Genomic DNA, 21806 nt, shown 5'->3' on the forward strand with positions numbered 1-21806 from the left:
TTGTGTGGTACGTTGATGATCATATATCCCCATTGATTCGGACGAGACGATACGATTTTACTCGTTAAGCGGACTTAAAGAGAATGAAACTGTTTCTCACATGTCTTCCCATGCTTCTAGTTACTTATCCCTAAAACACCATCATACTCGTTCGTACCTCATAATCACTTAGATACCTACCTTCACCATTACTGTAATACATAACTTACGGACAACAGTTTACAACAAAATTATTTACAAAATCACCCATTATTATTTAAGCTAACCTATCCAAGCATGATTGATACCCGTAATAACAGACCTCGAAAATCTGCCGAAGGTATTAAGCCATGGACGATAATACCAGTTAAAGTAAAACAAGTGCACTTAAATTAATTAACGACACCAACCTATACGAAGGAGGTGTGTTTACTGCGGCAAAATAATGTTAATGTAATGGCAATTGTGTCATTTCCCCGACCACACAGACAACCGGTTAATTAATGCTCTGACATAAACAACAATATTTCAGAAAATATGATGCAAATAATTTTTCTGTAAGAAGGAGCTTTTTTCAGCTGGTATTGTAGATCTCTAGGACTATTAACTGACCCAGTAACGTAGATTAAAATAGGCATTCAAAGCTATATTTCCCTAATGTAATTTTCTAACGTTCATAGAAGTTAACTGAACTGTTGACATTATCATTGATTTCACACAGCGTCATATTAGCTTTTTGCCTGTTTGCCTTTAAAAGCTCGCCGCCACAAAAACCCGATGCACGTCAAGCCCACCGCTAGAGGAGTAATATATTGCCCAGTTGACATCGCCGCTAAGAACGATTAGACTTAATGATACGAGAAATTGAAACACTACAGCGTAACCTCTTAAAACACAAACTTAAATGCTTTAACTTGCTCTGTTGTTAAAAAAACTATTTTTTTTAATATGTCAGAAAGGAAACTGACCACGTTTCTGTCTCTGCTTTTGAGTAGGGTCCATCACTGATTTCGCTTCATTTGTTTATTTACTTAACAGGCTTTATTGTATCACAGAATGTGCTTTTTGGTCGCTCTGCGTCAATAATACTTTTGCTCCGAGTTCCAGAAGACAAACTTCTTAATTTAGTACCTACCCAGCCCCCTGTTCTTTTATTGTGTGGGTTGTGATAACTAAGGTCACAATTGATGTCAAACTTAATGAACATAGGCGTCTTTAACATGGCTCAATCGGACTGTCATCTAAACAAAGACTACCTAATATGTACCTAAGTAAATCTGACTGAATTATCATGCCCTTCAAAACACGGTGTACAAAACAAGAAGCATTTATTGTAAAGACATCAATACGCCTTCGTATAATATGACAAATGCTTGTATATCGATACTACTCCCGAGCAAGTATTGACCAACAGTAGGCTTCTCAATTATCTTCACAAGGTTCCTGCACGTCATAAATATTACAAATTGAACTTGACATGACATACTATTTAGATTCCAAAGTGGTCCGCCGATAAGCGTAATTAAGCTGTGTATTAAGTAATTAATTCAGAATAATTGTGAAATCACTGCGTTATATTACAATAGGTAGGTACATTAAAAATGCAAATACATCATTCGTTCTCCTTTTTTTCCGCAAAGAAAACATTTTTTTAGGACTTAACCCCCTTAAGCTCGAAGAACTCTACGTTGTAGTGATTCTGCCAAATGCCAGTAAGTAGTTAGCAGTAGATACGCGCATTGAAACCTAAAAACAATGTGATTTTTTTATTTAACCACACGTGTTCGAATTTTTCGTTACGGTTAATGTCTGTAGTAATTAACACATTAACGCGTAATTTCATGTTTGAAAGACCTATTGTATTTAAATTAAGTTACAATACCTTACATAACCGAAGCTACGCCTTCAAGTTTAAGTATACAATGTACGAGTACTTACTTACATTTGGTATTTAATTACTGACTGATTTATTATTAAACTTTTAACGTAAATGAAAATTGATATAATTATGTAAATATTGGTATAACATGACATATGTAGGTGACATAGGTTCGAAATAGGATTAAATAAGAGTAAGGGCAAAGTATGTAGGTAAAATGCGTCACTTTTAATCTTGTTAGTAGGTAATCAAAACTTCGTTAACTGACATCCGACGAAATAGGTATACGCGTCTTTTGCAAGTTTTTGTGCTGCGATATGTGTTCATTAGTTAGGTGTGGATTTATCTCACTGATATAAAGGCTAATTGGCGAACCCATTGATACTAAAATATTCGTTTCATAATAAGGCCAATGTCGCCGGCTGTCGACGACGTACACACGCTGCACCGAGTAAATAAGCTATTTAGACCTGTACTCCATTTTAAGCTCTATTGACCTACAAATAAGAACGTCAAGTAGATCTGTGCAATGTTTAAAAAAATCGGAACAACCACACCCAAAAACCAGCTGCTAGCTCCTTTACGAAGAATGTGCTAATAACTATGCGTAGGTACAGTCGAGAGCACATCAGACTGGACAGTTTTGTTGCAAAAGAGTACCAATAGGAAATATGCATCGATTTAAAAGTTAATAAATGATTATTTATAGATAAACACTTTTGTTAAATCGTACAATTTCTGAAAAAGTGGTACGATATTGAAATTGGACTGGAAACAAAAATTTTACGAAAACTTTGTATGGAAATAGTTGCACGTGACGTCAAATGTCACCCGCCCATAGTAACTTGTATGAGATTCTGCGTGTTGTTCTAACATGAGCAGTAACGTCATGAGATCTCTTACTTCTATATCTTAGGTATCTATTGAAATTTTTGTTAAAGAAAAGCACTAATTGATTTCATAATGCCAAGGCTACTGAAATGTGAGAAATAAAAAACCTTGCATATTCCCTATTGGGACTACATAAGATGCGACAGTGTTTAGCTTGGTGTGCGGTCGTCTGTACATAGACGCACTGACCAATGAGTATTTTAATCAAGTTAGTTTTTCCACTTCCCGTGGTTCACTTCGAACCCGGTTGAGCAGAAGTGTTAGGCCTTAATTTACATGCAAATTGTTCAACGTGGCAGTTTTGCCTTGTTAGGTTCTCATGTCTGATGCACTAGCGGACTTAACATAGTCCACAGAATTGGGTAAAATCAACTTGCTATGATATTTTACGATACAATAAAATACTTATAAGTATGCTAAATCTCACAAATCATAAAATATACGAACACTTTATGATTTACTTTAAATTCGTATGCAAATTGGGATTAGCCTCTTGAAATGTTTCTTATAGGTAAGTATAAACGTGTGAAATAGCAATAAAGAATTGAATTGAAATAAAATTATGGTATGAAATATGTAACACTCTTTAAAACATCTTATGATATAAATCTTGTGATAATGATAAAATGAAGCAAACATAATATAACACGATAACTAAATCCCTTAGAAAGCTTTTCCTTTTTATCGTGGATTATGAATCATGACAAATGATGATGAACGGCCTTCCGGCGAATTTGCGAAAAGCAACCTCCAAATTTTTACATTTAAAAAGGCTCTGCGCAATTATTTTAAAGACTAAAACTTTTTTCTTATCTCTGACATGTGTTTTGTGTACGCCAATATTATTATTATGTTTATGTATCTAGGTGTATGTCTATTATTTATATTAATATGTATTCTTATGTTATTTATTTTATCTAATGCTATGTAAGTATATTAATTAAACGTCATATTTATTGCACCGCCTTAGTCTCTCTACTCGACCTGTGGTTGACTGGCAGATAATGCCACCTGGCATTAAGTCCGCCACTGTAAAATTGTATGTGCAAAAGTGTAAATAAATAAAAAAATAAAAAAAATGATGAAAAGTTATGACTATGATGATGACTTTATTATGAACGTTTGGATAAATGTCAATCAAGTCTCTTTAGAGTAATTGGATGTTTTATTCGAAAGTTATGCTAATAACTGTGGACAAATTGACACGTACGTACCATTAGCGTAACTCACAGTTATAAGTTTTCTTCTATCAAATAATTACACAAAAGACTAACTTCATCATTTGGTAAAAAGAATTGGAGCTATAGAATGAGCTCGGTACACCGTAGGAACTCGAGCAATACGAGGAACTTGTCAAAAGATAATTAAATCTTATTAATTTAATCATGAAGCCTACTATACCTAGCCATGACCTATTTGCGAAGAAGAAATATTAACATACGAGTAATACCTATACTTTATTTGTATTTTAGGTTCCTGTAAGAACATAATATTATTATGAGTCGGATTGGATCAAGCAGATAATTTGCCAATAGCCTAACTCAAATTGAATATCGGAGCTTATAGGTATCTAGGTACTTGCCGACTAATCAAGTATCTTATACAGTGTTTACTCGCATACCCGAGAGATTGGCCTCGGTCCACATCGGGATCGTGTGTGGACCACACTGCTATCACCCAGCCAAGGCTATGCTATGGGAAAGGTAGGTGACACGTTGTTATCTTATGATCTGGTAACAATCCATCGATCAAATTAGTTAGGGTTAAAATTAAGCTCTACCAAATGAGAAACACGCGAAAGCTTGCATGCTGCAGGTAATCAGAAAGCATCTAACAAACTTTTGTCCACTGCTGGACAAATGCCGGGAGGCAAGCTAAGGATAAAAGATATCAATTAATTTAAATACGCAAACACTTTTTGAGCGACACGACATTATACTTTTGTCATGTTAAGATCGAAATCAGGATGTAGGTCCACCATTTGTGCTCGCATTTATGTAATCAATTTCTTTTTTACTGTCTGATAATGTCAAACAAACAGCGGTTGGACACGCACACTAAATTCGCAAATCGTGATCCACAAATTCCTCTGTCAAGAATGTTTTGATCCCCTATCTGATACCCGAGCATGTCGAAACGTACCCGTGACAATGCGCAAGCGATGGAGACATCAATCTGTATTGTCTCCACTTACTTTGTATTGTCAAGGTTACAAGTAATTGCATTGCTCTATAAAATCTTTCGGCGCTTGGATACTGTAACAAGGATAACTGCAAATATTGTTTTAGTATTCCAATGAACGGTAAATTAATTTATTTGGTGTTAATGTAATAAGAAACGTTCGTGTTCTTGACATCCAAATAAAATGGATCGAATACTGTGTGTAAATTATATTAATTAAAAATTAACCCGCACAATAATTAAAAGAAATAGTTCATTCATAAACTCTAGTCTAAATCTTTGCAAAATATTCCAAAGATCTTACCGCTGATGCTTCCATTTTTAAATTGCATGCAGAGCACGCATGAATGGTGTGTGTTTAAGTTTCCGTTATCTTTACATCTCCAAAAATTTGTTATGGTGGGAGTGTCAAACAATAAGTGTTTGTAATAAACAGCTTTGGTGTTGCCATATTTTGTCTAGTAAATCGGCTCGTTATGCTAAATCCGATGGTATCAGCGCAAGCGCATTGTTTGACCGACGATCTGCGGACAATGACTTGCAATCAGGCACTGGCGTAACGCCACTCAAAATCCTCATTATGAAACTAGTTCACATCAATCATTGTCTTACAGGGAGTTTAGTATTAAAAATTTACATGCTATTATCCCTATAATCGATAAGCAATATTATTATAGTACAAGATTGAAAAATGTCAGCTACTTCATTAGTTAAAAAATGTATCGTGTTTAGATAAATATGTACTTACATAGTTGGAAAAGAGTGCTTATTTCCTGATTTTTCATTCAATTTCATTTCATGTCAATGCTGAGCTTTATTCAGTAACTTCATCATCATAAGGGCTACCTTTTCTTTTTTTAGTATTTTCTGTAATAATATTTTGACGTTCATAAGTGCCACTTGTGGTCTAAACTGAATAAATACTTTTGATTTTGATTTTTTGATTTTGATAGGACTTCAATTGTTTCTCTACCCCTAATTTCTGCTATCCACTCGTAAGTATTACATAAACCATTATAATCCCCGTAATAATACCCAATTAGCGAGTCCAATCGCTTTCCTCCGTGACAATCGTTATGTTAGCGGTCATAGCGATATAATTGTCCCCGTTTACACAGGGCGGTATAATGAGACAATGCACATGCACGTGCACCAAGCATGTGGCTGTGAACGCCTAAATGTCACATTAGAACATTCCATTACGAAGGCAGGGTTCAGTGATTCAAAGCCTGGACCAGTCGTAGAAATAAGTGCTGTCTTATTTCGATTATAACGTTTCGGTGTACACTTGACGGTATTTAAAATAGACCAAAGCAAAAGTCCTAGAAGAATTCGGAGGCCTCATTCTCTAGAGTCAAAGACTTATGACTTCCATTAGTTCCATTACACGTTAGTGAGTCTAAGCTTTTGCTTAACGAATTAAGTATACGGAGAACCTATAAATCAGAATTAAGTGACAACTTGAATACATTTTAAATCAAAAATTGCTTATTATTTATATTTCTCAACAAAAGCTTTACCAAATAAACTTATCAGTTATGCTGCATTAAAAGATTTAGCATGCAGCCCGCAGGCTGTACACAATTGCTAACAATCGATTGATACTATCGATTTGGACAACACAATGAGAGTGAGTGACATAACTCGCCTCGAGTGACCTGCCCCTCAGTCAGTACAGCAAACAATATACAAAGGCGCTATTCAAAATGTAAGTAATGTAACATTAGGTATGCTAACATATTATAATATGTCATTATTGACATTATATTTGCACTCCTGTAGTGGTTGTCTTTTATACAGCCAGGAAGGAAATGAATAAAATGGAATGCGAATGTACTTACTCTTTACAGAATCTCAGATAGACTCTTCTTTTTCCATCATGGAAGAATAAATTAATGACAATTACAATCGTATTTGATTAACAACACATTAGTATTATTTTATACAGTTAAGAACTTTTATTACTGGAACTAAAACATTTCAAACAATAGCGAAACAATGCTAAATATGAATCAAAGACTCAATTCATTGAATTTAATTGAGTTTTAGATAACAATGACAATTGTCGAGTTCTTATCACAGTTATTAAGTGAATTATTGTTATATGGGTAGTCTACATGAATACAAAGGAGAAACAATAAGTAGAGCCAACTCATTTACAACAAGCTTTCATTGAAACTCAAAACATATGACATAATATTATGTGAGTTCTATCTTCTTCTATTAATATTCTAATATCTGGCGTAGATACTTAAACAAATAGGAAAAATGATGCCATTACAAAAGAGCCTAAACCAAACACGGCTAATGCTACTATATCTACCTCAAACAAATGAAATAGGTATGCTTGTCACACTATGAATTATTATTGTATTAATCGAAATACAAACTAAAGTCTTAGACCAGGCGCAGACCACCGATTTTTAGTTGGCCGATAGTTGTGCCCGATTTTAAATTGTATGAAGGATCGGCACTGAAACTGAATGTGCGCACTTCCATACATGCCCATACTATCAACTGCCCGAATAACTTTCGGCTGACGAAAAATCGATGGTCCGCGCCTAGGCTTAATGTGTTTTGCGTGTCCCGCTTCGTAGATGGAGAACCTGCTAAGTCTACTTCCATCATAGCATGTATGTGTTCTTACTACCCCACGTGACAATAGAAGACTCCCACGGGTTGCAGAATGCAGTAATAATACGCAACTCCAATTCACGCCGTGATATAAACGCATGTTTGATAAACTCTTAATTTTACAGCGAAGATTTAATACTCGTACCTATCTATTAAAGAAGAAGGAGTTAACTTTATGTTGTCGATTAGTTCGGAAGTTTTTCTTACAGACACAAATGGTGAACCAGAGTGATTGCAACGGATCGATATGAGCTTGATACTAATTAAAAGAGACGAATGTAAGTTTGTGACAATAAATATATTCAGTACTACAAAAACGAATATGTATAACCATAATATAACCATATAATAATCGGTTAATCGAATCTACAATCTCTTGTCTGCAATGCTATTAAATTTACATTAAAAATTAAAAGTGACCCGATAGAACTTTGTCCAATGGGAGTTTTTCCTTTCCACACCTTCGACAACCAGTTTAATCAACAATCATAAACGTTAACGGTTTCTCAATTTAGTCTACCGATAATGCGTGAGTTTAACTCGTATATTTATAGTTCCAGTGTTTCGTAAGTGGGCAGCGTGCGCACGCGTAACTTGTATGCCTTCGTACTATGTTTTAATTAGCCTGACGGGTTACCCTTCCAATAAGTAGGTTTATTTCACCTATTAGGTGTCTGGTAAATAATAAAATTAATAAACATGCTTTAACTTTGTAGCAGTTTTATTTTGAAACTAGCGGCCGCCCGCGACTTCGTACGTGTGGATCCCGTTTTACCCCCTTAGGGGTGGAGTTTCGTAAAATCCTTTCTTAGCGGATGCCTACGTCATAACATCTACCTGCATGCCAAATTTCAGCCCGATCCGTCCAGTGGTTTGGGCTGTGCGCTAAATCTAGCTATAGATCACTATGTCAGTCAGTCAGTCAGTCACCTTTGAGTTATATATAACAAGTACGTAAGTGAAAAGGATTAGTCATCAATTACCGAACCCGTACATACGTAATCTACCTACGTAGTTCACCGTTGCATATAAACCAAATGTATACAGTAAACACAATCACATTCACAAACATAAGTCCAGTAATGAAGGTAAGGGCGGTGGTCACGATTATGTGTAGGAATGAAATTGGTATCGGTATTTTAATTAGGATTAGGGATAATTGGGTCGTTCTACTGCATGTGTAAGTATGTCTAAACAACGCAATGTGTATTTATAAACAACGCAAGCTAGAATTGCTGGTTCAAAACCAGCCGTCAGGATTTGTTAGTGTGGCCAGCTACTTATGTTTCTACACAGTTCTGGGTTCATAAATGTCTGTTTATACGTAGTCGCCAGACTTGAAGATTTACTTAGCTTGAGTTTGTGTATCAAACACGAGACAATTTAATATAGTACCTATTTACGTACTCTAATAGCATACCCAAATCGTGGATGGAAAAATGAGATGAAAAATAAATTGTACTTTGATTGTCTTATTACAACGTCATTGACCAACAAACTCCGGGTAATTTAATGCAGCACTGATTGTATAACATATCATCACTGTTACAGAACACTGTGCAATACATCGCATCGTAGAGTGAGAGATGTTGCCAAAAACCACGTGATGCTGCTGTGAAAGGAAAGGAATACATAACAGAGAAAGCTCCCATTCAGGAGAATGTACTGGCGAATCTTCAAATATCAGATTTATAGTGTTTATAGAACACATTTATAAACATTTTAATTGCTATAATGGCTGTCGGTCAGTGTAAACTCGCTGACTCATTCACATATTCAATTTATTTCTCTACATTCTAAAGAAGTGGGTATTAGATGTTTACGCACCTAGCAACTTAAGCAATTTACCAAACATTTTTCAAGCTTTGTCAAAATATGTGTGGACCTGAAAGATGTACCAAGAATGAAACATTGCCCCGATCTCAATCAAACAAAAGCTACATTGTGTACAAGTCCATCACCACTTCTCCTCTTTACCTTATTTTACGATATTGAAATTACGAATAACTCAAACGCAACCCTGTTAAAATTTTATTAAAACGATTCGTCATCCTAAAACTTGATAACAGAATTAGTTATAGATAGAGTAATTCCATTACATGCTATTTGAACAACGGATGGCCGCTACGCTCGTTCGTGTCGCAAGTGACACAGAAAACTGCTTACCGATTTATTTGGCGTAACTGTGCTCTGAGGATGTAACTTGAATAAAAACTATAAAAAAGAGACAGTTGCATTTAATTTCGTGTTGCGAAAACTAGAGTTGCATGCTGAATTCTCATGGATGAGCTTTTTGCCCCTGTAGACGGCGATCGGCACTTGTTTCTTTTTCCAATAGCAGGCTAACCGACCCAACCAAGTGGAACCACGTCTGCTCTGGTAGCATTGTGAAATAATTTACATCAATTCGACTGATTTGATACAATTTCACGGTTAGACGGGGATATAATCTAAATTAGTAGAGAGAGTATAATTGAATTTACATTTGATTTGCACACATTTCACCAAATTGTTACCTATTCATATTCATAGGATCATTATAGATAACACTGGAGACTAGGTCATTTTCATACGAATGATCTCATCTCTCACCAATAATAATTTGAGTTAAAAATTTTATGAATAAAAACGATTGGAATTTCTTTAAAATTGTAAAGTAGTAACAAGAAAAGACCCTAAGTATACATTTTCTTTATGAACCTTTCAACTGTGATACTAAGTATGTATTCGTGCAATATGCAATTTGCAGTTGATTAAGCTGTCATAATTTCGTGAACCTGATTGCAGGCCCGTGTCTCAAACGCATTGCAGGGCTTTGACGGAATAGACACGATGTCGTTAAATAATATCGTAGGAGTTATATAAACATACAATTACCTTAAATTGCCGCTCACGATATAGGTGTTTGTCCTGTTTCATATAAGTCTACGAAATACTTTTTAAAACGGCATTAGCTGGATTTTAATGAAACTGAAATGCCTTACTTCATTAAGGAAAATCGCTCTATTAAAATAATTAAATACGGTTAAATATTTATCTACTTTAATACTAGCACCTTATTACATGCAGTAATGATATTTAAAAGGGAATTAAATACGATGGCGGAATATATTATTAAAACGACCAATTTAGCCAGCAATTTATTTCTAGGCATTTAAATGGTAGGTATTTGCAGAAACTTGAACTCAGGTCATTTAATTCAATATGTTAATGGTTTTAGTTTTGTTATTAACATATTGTACGAGTAATATGACGATTGCCTTGTCCTGTGAAGTACCTACCTATTAATGTTGGTGAACGGAAATTTAACACACCCACCTGGAAAAAGATGTATTTAATTTCGTTTGCTCTTGTCCCATAAAAAAATGGATCACCGTTTGCTTACTCTAAAGAGCAAAAATCAACCTACTTGGAAATTTTTTTTGTTAAAATATCTTCTCCTAGAACAAGCTTTGGACTACATTAATGTTTATACTATTCGCAAATGCGATGTATTAGTTGACGCTATTTCCCGGCAGACTTCGTCTCAGTGCGTTCTCTGTTACAACGTCAGATTCCATTCTAATCCAACAGCATTTCTTCCCTTATACGAGAACTTTGTAACCACTGAACCGCTCGCAGCACCTTATACACGCACGGACGTGTCACGTTGAATAACTCATACCTAACACGAGTAGGGTTGCCAGATCCAAAAAACACAAAAGCCGAACTTGGCGCGTAATTCGGCCGGTCATTTTGCCCTGAAAGCCGGACATTCATACGCGAAAATAATATGTATGTTCTAGCAAATTATTTGTGTTCTTTTTGGTGCGTAATGCTTAGAGCAATTGCTGAATTTCCTTATGGGTTAATCCTACATTAGGTACCTATGTTAACCAGTGTCTACTGCGTCCGTTAATCAAAAGTTAGCGGATAAGGCCCTGCAGCCACATAAAAGGTCTAACAAAAGCCGAACAAGAGAATATTTGGCCGGACACGTCCCTAAAAAGCCAAACATGTTCGGCTAAAGCCGGAGACCTGTACCTCTAGTAGGAAAAACTTTCGAGTTCGTTTCGTTGCGTATTCAAAGTGTCATCGAAAAATTTTGTATGAAAAATTAAACAGCGCCCCCTATATTATAGCCGCCCTAGGGGGCGCTGTTTAATTTTTCATACAAAATTTTTCGATGACACTTTGAATACGCAACGAAACGAACTCGAAAGTTTTTCGTACTAGAGGTACTGGTAACCCTAAACACGAGTGATGATAAAAATACCGCGCAAACTTGCGAAGCACGAATTCTTTAATTAGAACCCGTCGATGCCTTGTTAAATATTATAGTTACCATAAAATGTATTACTGTAGAACGTAGGAATCTCACGGCCACGTTTTGACCTCAAGGGTCGCGTCATGACATTGCATCGAAGTAAACGATGCAATTTGAAATGAAACACTTTATTTTGACATAAAGCGCTACAACTGAGAATTCTAATTTGGTTCGCTCACGTATTACGTATTCTTATCCATAAGCTGGCTAAAATATGTCGTTTGGTGTATTTGTTGTTGTACTTATTGCCTGCTTCAAAATGAACTCAATACTTCTCCCGTCCATTGCATATTCAATGTCTTAAGACACCACCTTGTCATTTTCATATATTTTATGCAACATGCTTATTTGATAACCCATTAGCCCTGTACCTTTCCAAAGAGTAAATGATTGTTGAACAAATTCTACAACTATTTTTTTTTGCAATATTGTCCTACTAGTTTTAAGAGTTCATATTTCACAAACTATTCCACCATTCATTTTAAGAAGGCACTCCCCATAGGGTCTATCAGTCAATTTACATAGGTACTCTTACAATAAAAAAAACCTAAAAGCGCTCTTTTATAGCATTTTGCATTACTTTCGTGACTTTTTAAGAGCTATAAAATGTGATTTCTAGATTTCATATGGAAAATAATAAAAGCTATGACGTCACTTTTCACCAAATTTTAAGTAAATATTTATGTAAAAGCTACTAAAATCTCATGACTAGATTTTTGGATTATCAAGAGGTGTGTCTTGGAATTATTGGATCATTATCCATTGTATCAACAGCCTATTTCCACCCTGCCCTCTGTCACCACAGTGGCGTTTAAGCAGTTCTTTCACAGACCCTCACTACCACCCCGCTGTCATCATAGCAGCCGCAAGCGTTGGTTGCGCCGCGCAGCCTTCGACTCTCCGAGTGCCGCCGATATCCGCAGTGCTATCGCAGCCGCACCACCGGCAACACGCTCACACAATAATTATTATTATTATTTATTAATAATAATTCGAACCTGAATGAACAGACTGTTTTGTGCGATTGTGACCCATGGTACAGTGATCTAGTGGGTATAAACTTCCAGTGGAGAGTGAGGAGATAGCCTGAAATGTTTTTGAGGTATTATTTTTTTACTGTTTTATTTTATTTATTATTTAAGTATTTATTGCAGTGTGTCAATAAAATATAAATGCAAATTTTATGTGTATCATAATTATATTTTTTATATGGTGATAAATTATGAAAGAAACTTTATTTTAATAATTCACCAATGTAATAATTATTGTAATGGAATATAATAATTATGATAACAAAAAATAATAACACTCGCATACATCCCGTTGCGTTGAAGTCTTTTGTACGAACGCTACATTCGATAATGTCCGTCGTAGCTGCTACGAAACTTCGTAGACGTTCGCAAACTTTAAGTTGCTACGACATGCTAATTGTACTAAAATTAATTGTAATTTCACAGTCATTCATTTATTATAATACTTTCCTCAAGTTTGTTAACATAACGTGTTCACAAATAAAACACCGTTATAAAAATACTACTCTATTTTGAGATGCCAATATGGTAATTTGTCCTAAAATAACTCGAAGCTTATGGGCATAGACAATAAGGTCCAGTATCGTGTGTTGGCCGCCTACGCGTCCAATAGAGATGTGAGCCGCTGGCGCATATTGACGCGACGCAAACAGTATGGCTAGCACGAAAAACTTTCGAGTTCGAATCGTTCGCGTATTTGAATTGCCATTAAAATATTTAGTACGAAAACTACAACTGCGCCCATGTGAACGTGTCGTAAAGTGAACTTAGTATGAGAAATAATAACACGAAACTTATTTTGAGAATCAAAATTTTCGCGCTGTCGTTTAATTCGAAGGTTGAGTATCGAATTTTGTCGAACACGCAAACGATTCGAAAACAAAAGTTGTTCATGCTAGAGGTACAGATCGCCAAAAGTTCCGTTACGGTAACCGTGCACAGGTTGCTTCTAGTCTCTAAAGGTGTCATTGCAACTACCGTATAAAGGTGTTATTACATAATCTTGAAGCTGAAAGTCAGTCACATCTTAATTTTCAAAAACCATTGTTGTTTAAATGCTACCAAGCATTCAATTGTTATTGTAATGTATAAAACCATTGAAATATTGTCACGTTTACGTAGAAGTCAAAAGCAAACAAAATGAAGAAATTACCAACAACATTATATGTAATTTCAAATTGGCAATGTGAGTGCTTAGGATCGGACTGTAAGCTCACTTGCACACGAATTTAAAGTAAATAAATGAACAAACCTTTGAGTCATTCCAATTTGAGTATAGTTTGACACTCTGCTTCGCATAATTTATATAAAAAAATAAGTGTTACTTTGCAGTTAAAAGGTTGAATATTACTCGTATAAGTAGGAGTAATCATCAAATACCGAGTCGAGTAGAAATTGTGTCAGTAGCATGTGGTTCTGATTCACTACCGAAGGAGAGACCAAAGGTCAATACGCCTTTTGAAAGCGAGAGTGCGCGCGCGTCGCTTGACGGATGGCCGGGCAGCCTTTGTGGCTGTCTGGAATGCGCGCTACATCTGCCAATCATAAGTGGACAACTTATTTTGATCTGGAATTCAAATTGGAAACTACTACATTATCACGGCAATAGATAGTAGGTATTACCGTGACGTAATCTTTTGGAATGAAAAAAGAAAGAAAAAAAATTGATACGAATAATACTGGTCAAAATAAAATGGTACTTTTTATAATAACAAAGCAATGAAAAGATATAGTTCAGTCGTCGTTTCAGCCAAATGACGTCCACTGTAATGTTAATAAAATATTTCTTTCTTCTTTTAAGAAAATCTAAGAATTGCAAATCGGAACTTATTGTTCAATGTTCGTTATTTTTGTTGTATTTTATATGCTTTACTTGATTTAGATTAATAAATATTTCTTAAATCGCGGTTAGTGTAGATTTTACGGAAATTAATGAGCCTCGCATTATTCATTGATTAAATGAAAATTAAATAACAAAACCGTAAGTTCAATGTCCAGCTGTTCACGGGATTTCTATTAATAAGTATGACAATTTAATTTAATCGGTGGCAACGATGTTTAGTTGTCAACAGTTTCACAACTCGCGGAAAATAAGCGTAACTTTTTGCGTAAAGTTCAATGTTTACACAAAAACGCTGACTTGCATGGTTATAGACGCTGCAACGTGCTTACGTGACGCGCTCTGCAAGTGTCTTCAGACTTAATGATCAAGGCTTGCTTAGTTTTTGAGCAACAGATTTCAAGAGCAACAGAGTCAACAGCTTGAACATTCATTTTACTTTTAACTATAAATACATAAAAATATCCTTGGACATTTTACACTGTGCCTCTAGTCCCAAACTATGAACAATATACGTAGCTAGATTTTGTCCCAATTTCGATTTGTAACAAAAATACTTTATCTCCTTTCAAAAACCCATAACCTGATTAAAAACTATCTGTGATTTGTAAAAAGTATTTTCTCACGGGCTAAACCTGGATGAGGGGCTTGCCATCTCGGTGGACAAGTTTTATGCGGATCCCTCCCGCAAAGCGCATAAAGTCTGTACGAGTAGGTATAGTTCAGCTTTCAAAAAACAAAAGGTCTGCTCGTAATCGTATAAAATAAATGTAACTCATTACTTTAACATTGTAACAAAGATACATCGAAGAAAATAAGTTTTTGAAACCCTCTCGTAGCTAGGGTTGCCAGGCGTCCGGATAAAGCCGGACATAGTTAGGCTTTTTGATTGCGTGTCCGGTCAAAATAACCGATGTCCGGCCTGTCCGGCTTTTGTTAGGCTTTTTATTTAGCTGCCGCGCTAGGCGAAAGTCGAGCCACAGAATAAGGCACGCACGCATCAGGAAGTTAGGCAACCGATATAGCACTCACTAATTGCACCCCCNTTAGGGTATCCAAAATGTCCGGCCAAATGAACCTGGACCTGGCAACCCTACTAGCTATGAAACAAACCATACATTGATTTAAACCTAAACTTAGTATTTTCTGGTATCAGTCTATTCCATCTGCATCTGCTAGCCAGTCAGATTTCCCGCGATATATTTCGTTCCGTCACTTAGCTTTTGATCGAAGCCATTTACTTTATTAGGTGAGTAATTTAGATGTCAATCTAAATATATGTAATGGTGATGGAATGCTTTACGAACTTGTTTGATCGTATTAATAAACGTTTAAAATTGCGCTTTTGGACACGAAATTAAGGCTGTTTATAGTTTGACTAATAAACTTTAAGTTTCTGTTGATTAATTTAAGTTATACTCGTATTTAGATCAGATATATCCGATACGCATACTATCTTAGGCTGGTTTTAGTGTCACGCGGATCGTCCGGTGCACGGCCAATCTGTATGAACTTCTAGGGAGCGTTTTGGAGTAATGCGGTCCGGAGGAACCGCTCGCTCCCTAGCAGTTCATACAGAGCCCCGATTACGGTAACTTTTAACGTCTACAATCCAGACGCGTTTCTGATTCTGCGATACGATTGGTCAAAACAGCTGACGTACGCTGTTGAACGACCAATCGTATCGCAGAATCGAGAAGCGTGTCTGGATTGTTGACGTTAAAAATTACCGTAATCGGGGCTCAGATCGGCTGTGCGGAGCGATCCGCACTGACAGTCCGCGTGATACTAAAACCAGCCTTAAGCTGAGTTGCACCACCTAACTTTATCCGTAACTATAACGATAACCGGTGTTTTTGTATGGAGTTTAACAGATTTTTGACGTAAAGTTAAAGTAAGATTGTACAACCCAGCCGTAGTATTCAGTATTAACATCTACGTGTTTATGGTTACGTTTTATCTCTTAAAAAGTAAACCACAGTCATCGTAACATCGCCATAAAACCTTTGATACACTAGTATAGCCACTGGACCGTTTTTATTACTTGAAAGTGCCCTTGTTGAACTTTAGCAGTGAGTCGGACAGGTGATGACGTAATGCGCGGGCGCATCCCGCTCTCTTACGTAATAGAACGATAAAAATAGTAAACGCCTTGTACTTACTTGTACAGTCTGCTAAAAAATGAGCTACTTGTAAATAAGATAACATCAGAAACTCTTTTGTAGCGCTACATCTGACACTGACAAGCAATTCTTTCGCTTTCTTTTGTTTCTTATCGCAGCTTAATAATGTAGCGTAGTTAGAGTAAGCGCAGACCATTGATTTTTATCGACCGATAGTTTAGTCGGGCAGTTGATCAATATGGGCATGTATGAAAGTGCGCACATTACACCATTTGATTTGGCCGATTCTTCATACAAATTAAAATCGGGCCCAACTGTCGGCCAACTAAAAATCGGTGGTCTGCGCCCAGTCGGCTGAGTTGCACTATATTTTAACCGTGAATTTAACCATAACCGTTGATAGACTTTTGACGTTTGTTCAAGTTAAAATTAGTTGGTGCGACCCAGCTTTAGTCTAGTAGTCGGTCTTGTTTTTTATCAAGATCGTTACACACTTTTTTTATAAGATTTTAAACTTTCGCGTTCCATTTCAACTAAAATAGTAAGACACGGACACTTTTTTTATCTTGAACTGTACTGAGACCTGAGACACTCACTCAAGCACGTGACCCTTGATGCGAATGATGAGATACATTGGCACGGGCATAACATTATGTAACATGACATAATGACCGTTGCAAAAGAAATTGTTCGAATCACTCAGCTTATTGAGATACTATCATCCAAGTTATTCAGTCAGTAGTGATTTGAAGTTCCAATATGTCATTCTTCAGCTAATTATTTTGTGACCCTTGATCTTTTAGGAGTTGTTATGTCCAGTCAAGAGTAAAATATTTTTGCAAATAGCTCTCTGCGGACGGTAGGTCTCATAGTCATATTTGTCTGTAACCCTAGACTATCTCCCATTAACGGCTCCGCCACTAATAAATTTCCAGTCACTCTGTATAAGATGCCGCAGTATTTACTTTGACGTGCCTTCTTGAACTTTAAATAAGCCTTAGTAAACATATTCAATTCAATTCATAATAATATTTGATGATGGATAATTAATTGCTGTATGTTACAAAACATAAGCACAGTTTATTTTTGGCATTAAACTGTAGCTAAACAATTTGACTCACTCCGTGGCCACCCAGTTGCGCTATCAACTATCGTAACATCGAAGATGCTGGCTCTACCGGCGCAATGTCCATTACCTAACTGCACATTATAAAAACAAAACTGAAGGCCTAGCCAGTTGTTGTTTATTTTCCACATTTTAGTATAACGCGCATAAAACCTTTTGCGGATCTGAAGGTTACATTTCGCAAATCGCAATTAAGTAATTGATAATTATTGTTGCTAAACTTTTAATGTACGTATTTTCACACAAAACATTCAAGTAAATTACCGTATATTGATATAGGTAGGTAAACCAACACTTGCACGAAAAGTTTGAACTTGTTTTTGGAATGGTAGGTCATAAACTGTTTATTTATTGACGCTGTCTTAATAATATGTTATCAAAACACCGTCCGATCATTCCAAGGCACTCAATAGTCGTGCACATAAACACCCAAAACTGGGACAAGATCTTACGTAATTAGCAAATCTGAACCGAAAGTTATCTAGCACTAGCAATAAATTCGGCTGTAACGAGGGTGACGATTAGTCGCAAGTAGTGAAAGGACGATTCAAAATGCTTGTTAGCACACTGATGCAGATAATCGAGTGTCGAGATCGCACGGACCATCGATCTAACGTTAACAGTGGGACTGTCTCTAACGTAATAATATCAACCAAGTAACAACCTACCAAACAAAAGTTGAAGACCGTCTACGAACAAAAATCCTTAGTTAATGGGGAGACGGGTTCGTGCTTCAAGAAAACCATAAAAATCATAGTAAATATTATACTGCATCTCACTTAACGTCAGGTGTGATTGCGGTCAAATACTTGCCTTGTGCTGCATTAAAATAATATCGCAAACTCTCACTAGACGACATTACCTACAATACTGGTTATTTGTACTAGGAGCGATATCTTTAAAGGATTAAAAAATGGTGTAGGTATTAAGACCTGGTCTAGGGCCTCGGTTTCAGGACGTCGTCAGGTGCAAACGGGTGAAAGGAGAGCGATGACATTTGTTGCCAGCGAGCGAGGCCATCCACTGCTCCCGGCTGACACTGATGACAGTGGTTTTTGGCCGAACAATGTTCGCACCTTTCGTGGTCAACTACAATCGATGTTCGCTCCCACATCGTGTTCTTGACTAGTTCGCAGACTAGAGAATTAGGTGTCCTAATATTTAATTTTAATATCAAAGTTCAAATACGCCTTTATGCAAAACCAATATGAAGATATTGTTGTGACTAATGCTTCTATACAAAAAAGATGATATTAAAGTTAAGCAATTAATGACTAGAAGAAATAAAACTCACAAAATATTACGCATAATTAACATCTTCGGATGTGATTATAATTTTACGCCTCTTAATTAAATATACATTTTGTAAAGCGTAAAATTGCTATTAAATTTGGAGGCATTTAAAACTATTTCGGAATAGGTATGTTACAATCTTATTAGGTGTTAAAAGCTCTTAATAACAGAAAAAGCGTAGTTATAAATTAATGTTTCGTCAGCTGATAATGGAAGAGATCGTTATTAATTTTATTTCCCCATCCTCTAACAAGATTAATGAATACATAATCTCAGGTATTATAAATTGAACATGCGTCTAAATAAACTTAATCTCCGTCTAACGCTATTGCAGTAATTTCACAGTCAGTTTGTGGCTGGTTGTATGCGTCGATATAATATTACTTAGGCGACTCAATGATCTCCTAAAACACTTATTATACGAGCGATTTGACCCACTTTATGAGAGAGTAAATACAACAATATTCATCGCTCGCTGTTGCATGAGTCGCATCTGAAATTCCTTAGGTATCTAAGTTTACTCAGAATAATATTAAAATTAAAGCTGTTAAGGGAAACAAAATGGTTACAACTAAGTACAAAGAAGGGTTCTAGATTTACTAAACAATCATCTGAGACTAATGATTGACGCGATGTTACCTTGACGATATCACGAATTGCCGGCGGCTTTTACACTACTGTTTCTATTGTACCTGCTGATATGCATGTCGAAGTGTTTATACATGTATTTTGAAATGAATATCAGTGTCATAGTTTGTCACATGTATATTCGTATAATATGCAGATATGTTGGTACTTATAAAGTCTAAAGTAACGGTTAGTCCCTTTCACACATGAGTCCAAGTCACACACCTATCTGACCCACTTTAACACGACTGTTGCAATTGATACATTTATCTCTCCTTTTTTTGACCGCTGACTACTGATTGAGCAATTTTATTCAATTGGTCAAGTTAGGAATAAGGCTCGGCACTAATGATAAAAATTATTATAGTTTTAGAATGCCTTACGTTATTCGATGCAGTAGTGGCGCGAATCGCTATGTTGAGTTTATTTTTACATTGTCTGGCATGTGACTACACCAAAACATATTGCAGATATGTTGTAGATATCTGGAAAATTACCTACTGAGTTTTAATGGAAAATTACAACAAATTCAGCGCGTTAAATAATGTTTTGTTTAGGACATAGGTATTTTGTAGCAGCAATATTTTTATCTAGATAACCCAGCCTGTTAATTACCTATGTGTTACACTTTGCTTTGTATCCGAACATTGCCTATGTATTTAATGTGCTTTAAACACAAAAGATAATGTTGTTACAACACACAGCAATAAATAAAGGCACGTCTAAACAGCCTTCAGAAACTGTTGACAGTTAACAATTTAGCGCTTAGGGCTAACTGCGAGTAATGGCACTTTATGGCACATAGAGTCCCACGTTTGCGAAACTTAGCCCAGTCAGTGCTCTACTTATACCACTGAGTCTGTGGCATTACGTCTGGCATTTTGAAATGTAACAGGTCATGTAGGGGAGACCGAGGTGAGTTGTAACAGAGGTTGTGACATTGTCGGTTTTTGGGAACCTATTTACTATCAGCGAGTTCGCGACAAAGTGTTTTTGTTAGCCCGAGACTTGAACTAAAAAACGCGCACTGTTACGAGCTCGTTAGTTGTGAATTAGTTCCAAAAAAAACGACAATGTTACAACTCTTCTCTGTTACAACTCACCCTGGTCTCCCCTAGGTACGGTGCCTGCATACTTAAGTATGATCTCTTTACTGTGGAGATAAACAGGGACATGAGTGTTTGTTTCCCTATTTGGGAACTGTAATGCGTTTTTTATGCACGGTGGTGTCACAGTAATTTAAGCTTACTCTTACATAAAGTATGCCGTTTATGAAGCGGTTGACAATAAAGTGTTATTTATTAGGTACGACACTAGGATACGTTATTACACAAGTACAAAATATTCAGCTAGCATTCGTAAAGATCGCAACGACAAAATCGTCTCATAAAAAAAATATTGAATAGGATCGTTTTCAATCTGGGTATCGTGTAATGCCCTTAAAATGTGAACGTCAGAATGGCGGGTGTATGGTCACAGAAATGAATAATATAAATATGAATTTTTAATACCTGAGGTGTACCTTTATGTACCTTTAGTTATTAATTTTGTACTTCCGTAATACNCCCGCCATTCTGACGTTCACCTTAAAATGTCGATCAACTTAAGAAAAAGTAACATAAAAGAAATCGTCTATTTTTGTCGTAGCTCGTACCGTTCTTTTACGTCTGCGATGCCAACCTCAATGTAGACTCCGTTAGGTCTGGCAACTAATAGTTTTTTATTACCCTACTGCGCCAGAATGAGGGTTATGTATTTCACCGTGCATATGTATTTCTATGCTCTATAGTCGAAACGGCTTTGGATTTTAGTTTGAAACCGTCGTTAGATTCGTCTCAAGTTTAAAATTTTTCAGTTTACGCGTTCAGGATTTCAATAATTAAAATTAAACTCCAT

The 21806-nt window shown here is 36.2% G+C and overlaps 1 protein-coding gene across 1 annotated transcript in view; it reads left to right on the forward strand.

The window, feature by feature from the left end:
• Window positions 1-12815: 12815 nt before the first annotated feature.
• cysu (peroxidase homolog) overlaps window positions 12816-21806 on the forward strand; it is a 39891-nt gene continuing 30900 nt past the window's right edge. The window contains exon 1 of the mRNA XM_028314858.1: window positions 12816-12972. Coding sequence (XP_028170659.1) covers window positions 12962-12972 — 11 coding nt within the window. The 5' untranslated portion in view covers window positions 12816-12961. The remainder of the gene's footprint in view (window positions 12973-21806) is intronic.

Source organism: Ostrinia furnacalis, unplaced genomic scaffold (assembly GCF_004193835.3).
Source record: "Ostrinia furnacalis isolate ACB-3 unplaced genomic scaffold, ASM419383v2 OfSCF4915, whole genome shotgun sequence".
NCBI lineage: Eukaryota > Metazoa > Arthropoda > Insecta > Lepidoptera > Crambidae > Ostrinia > Ostrinia furnacalis.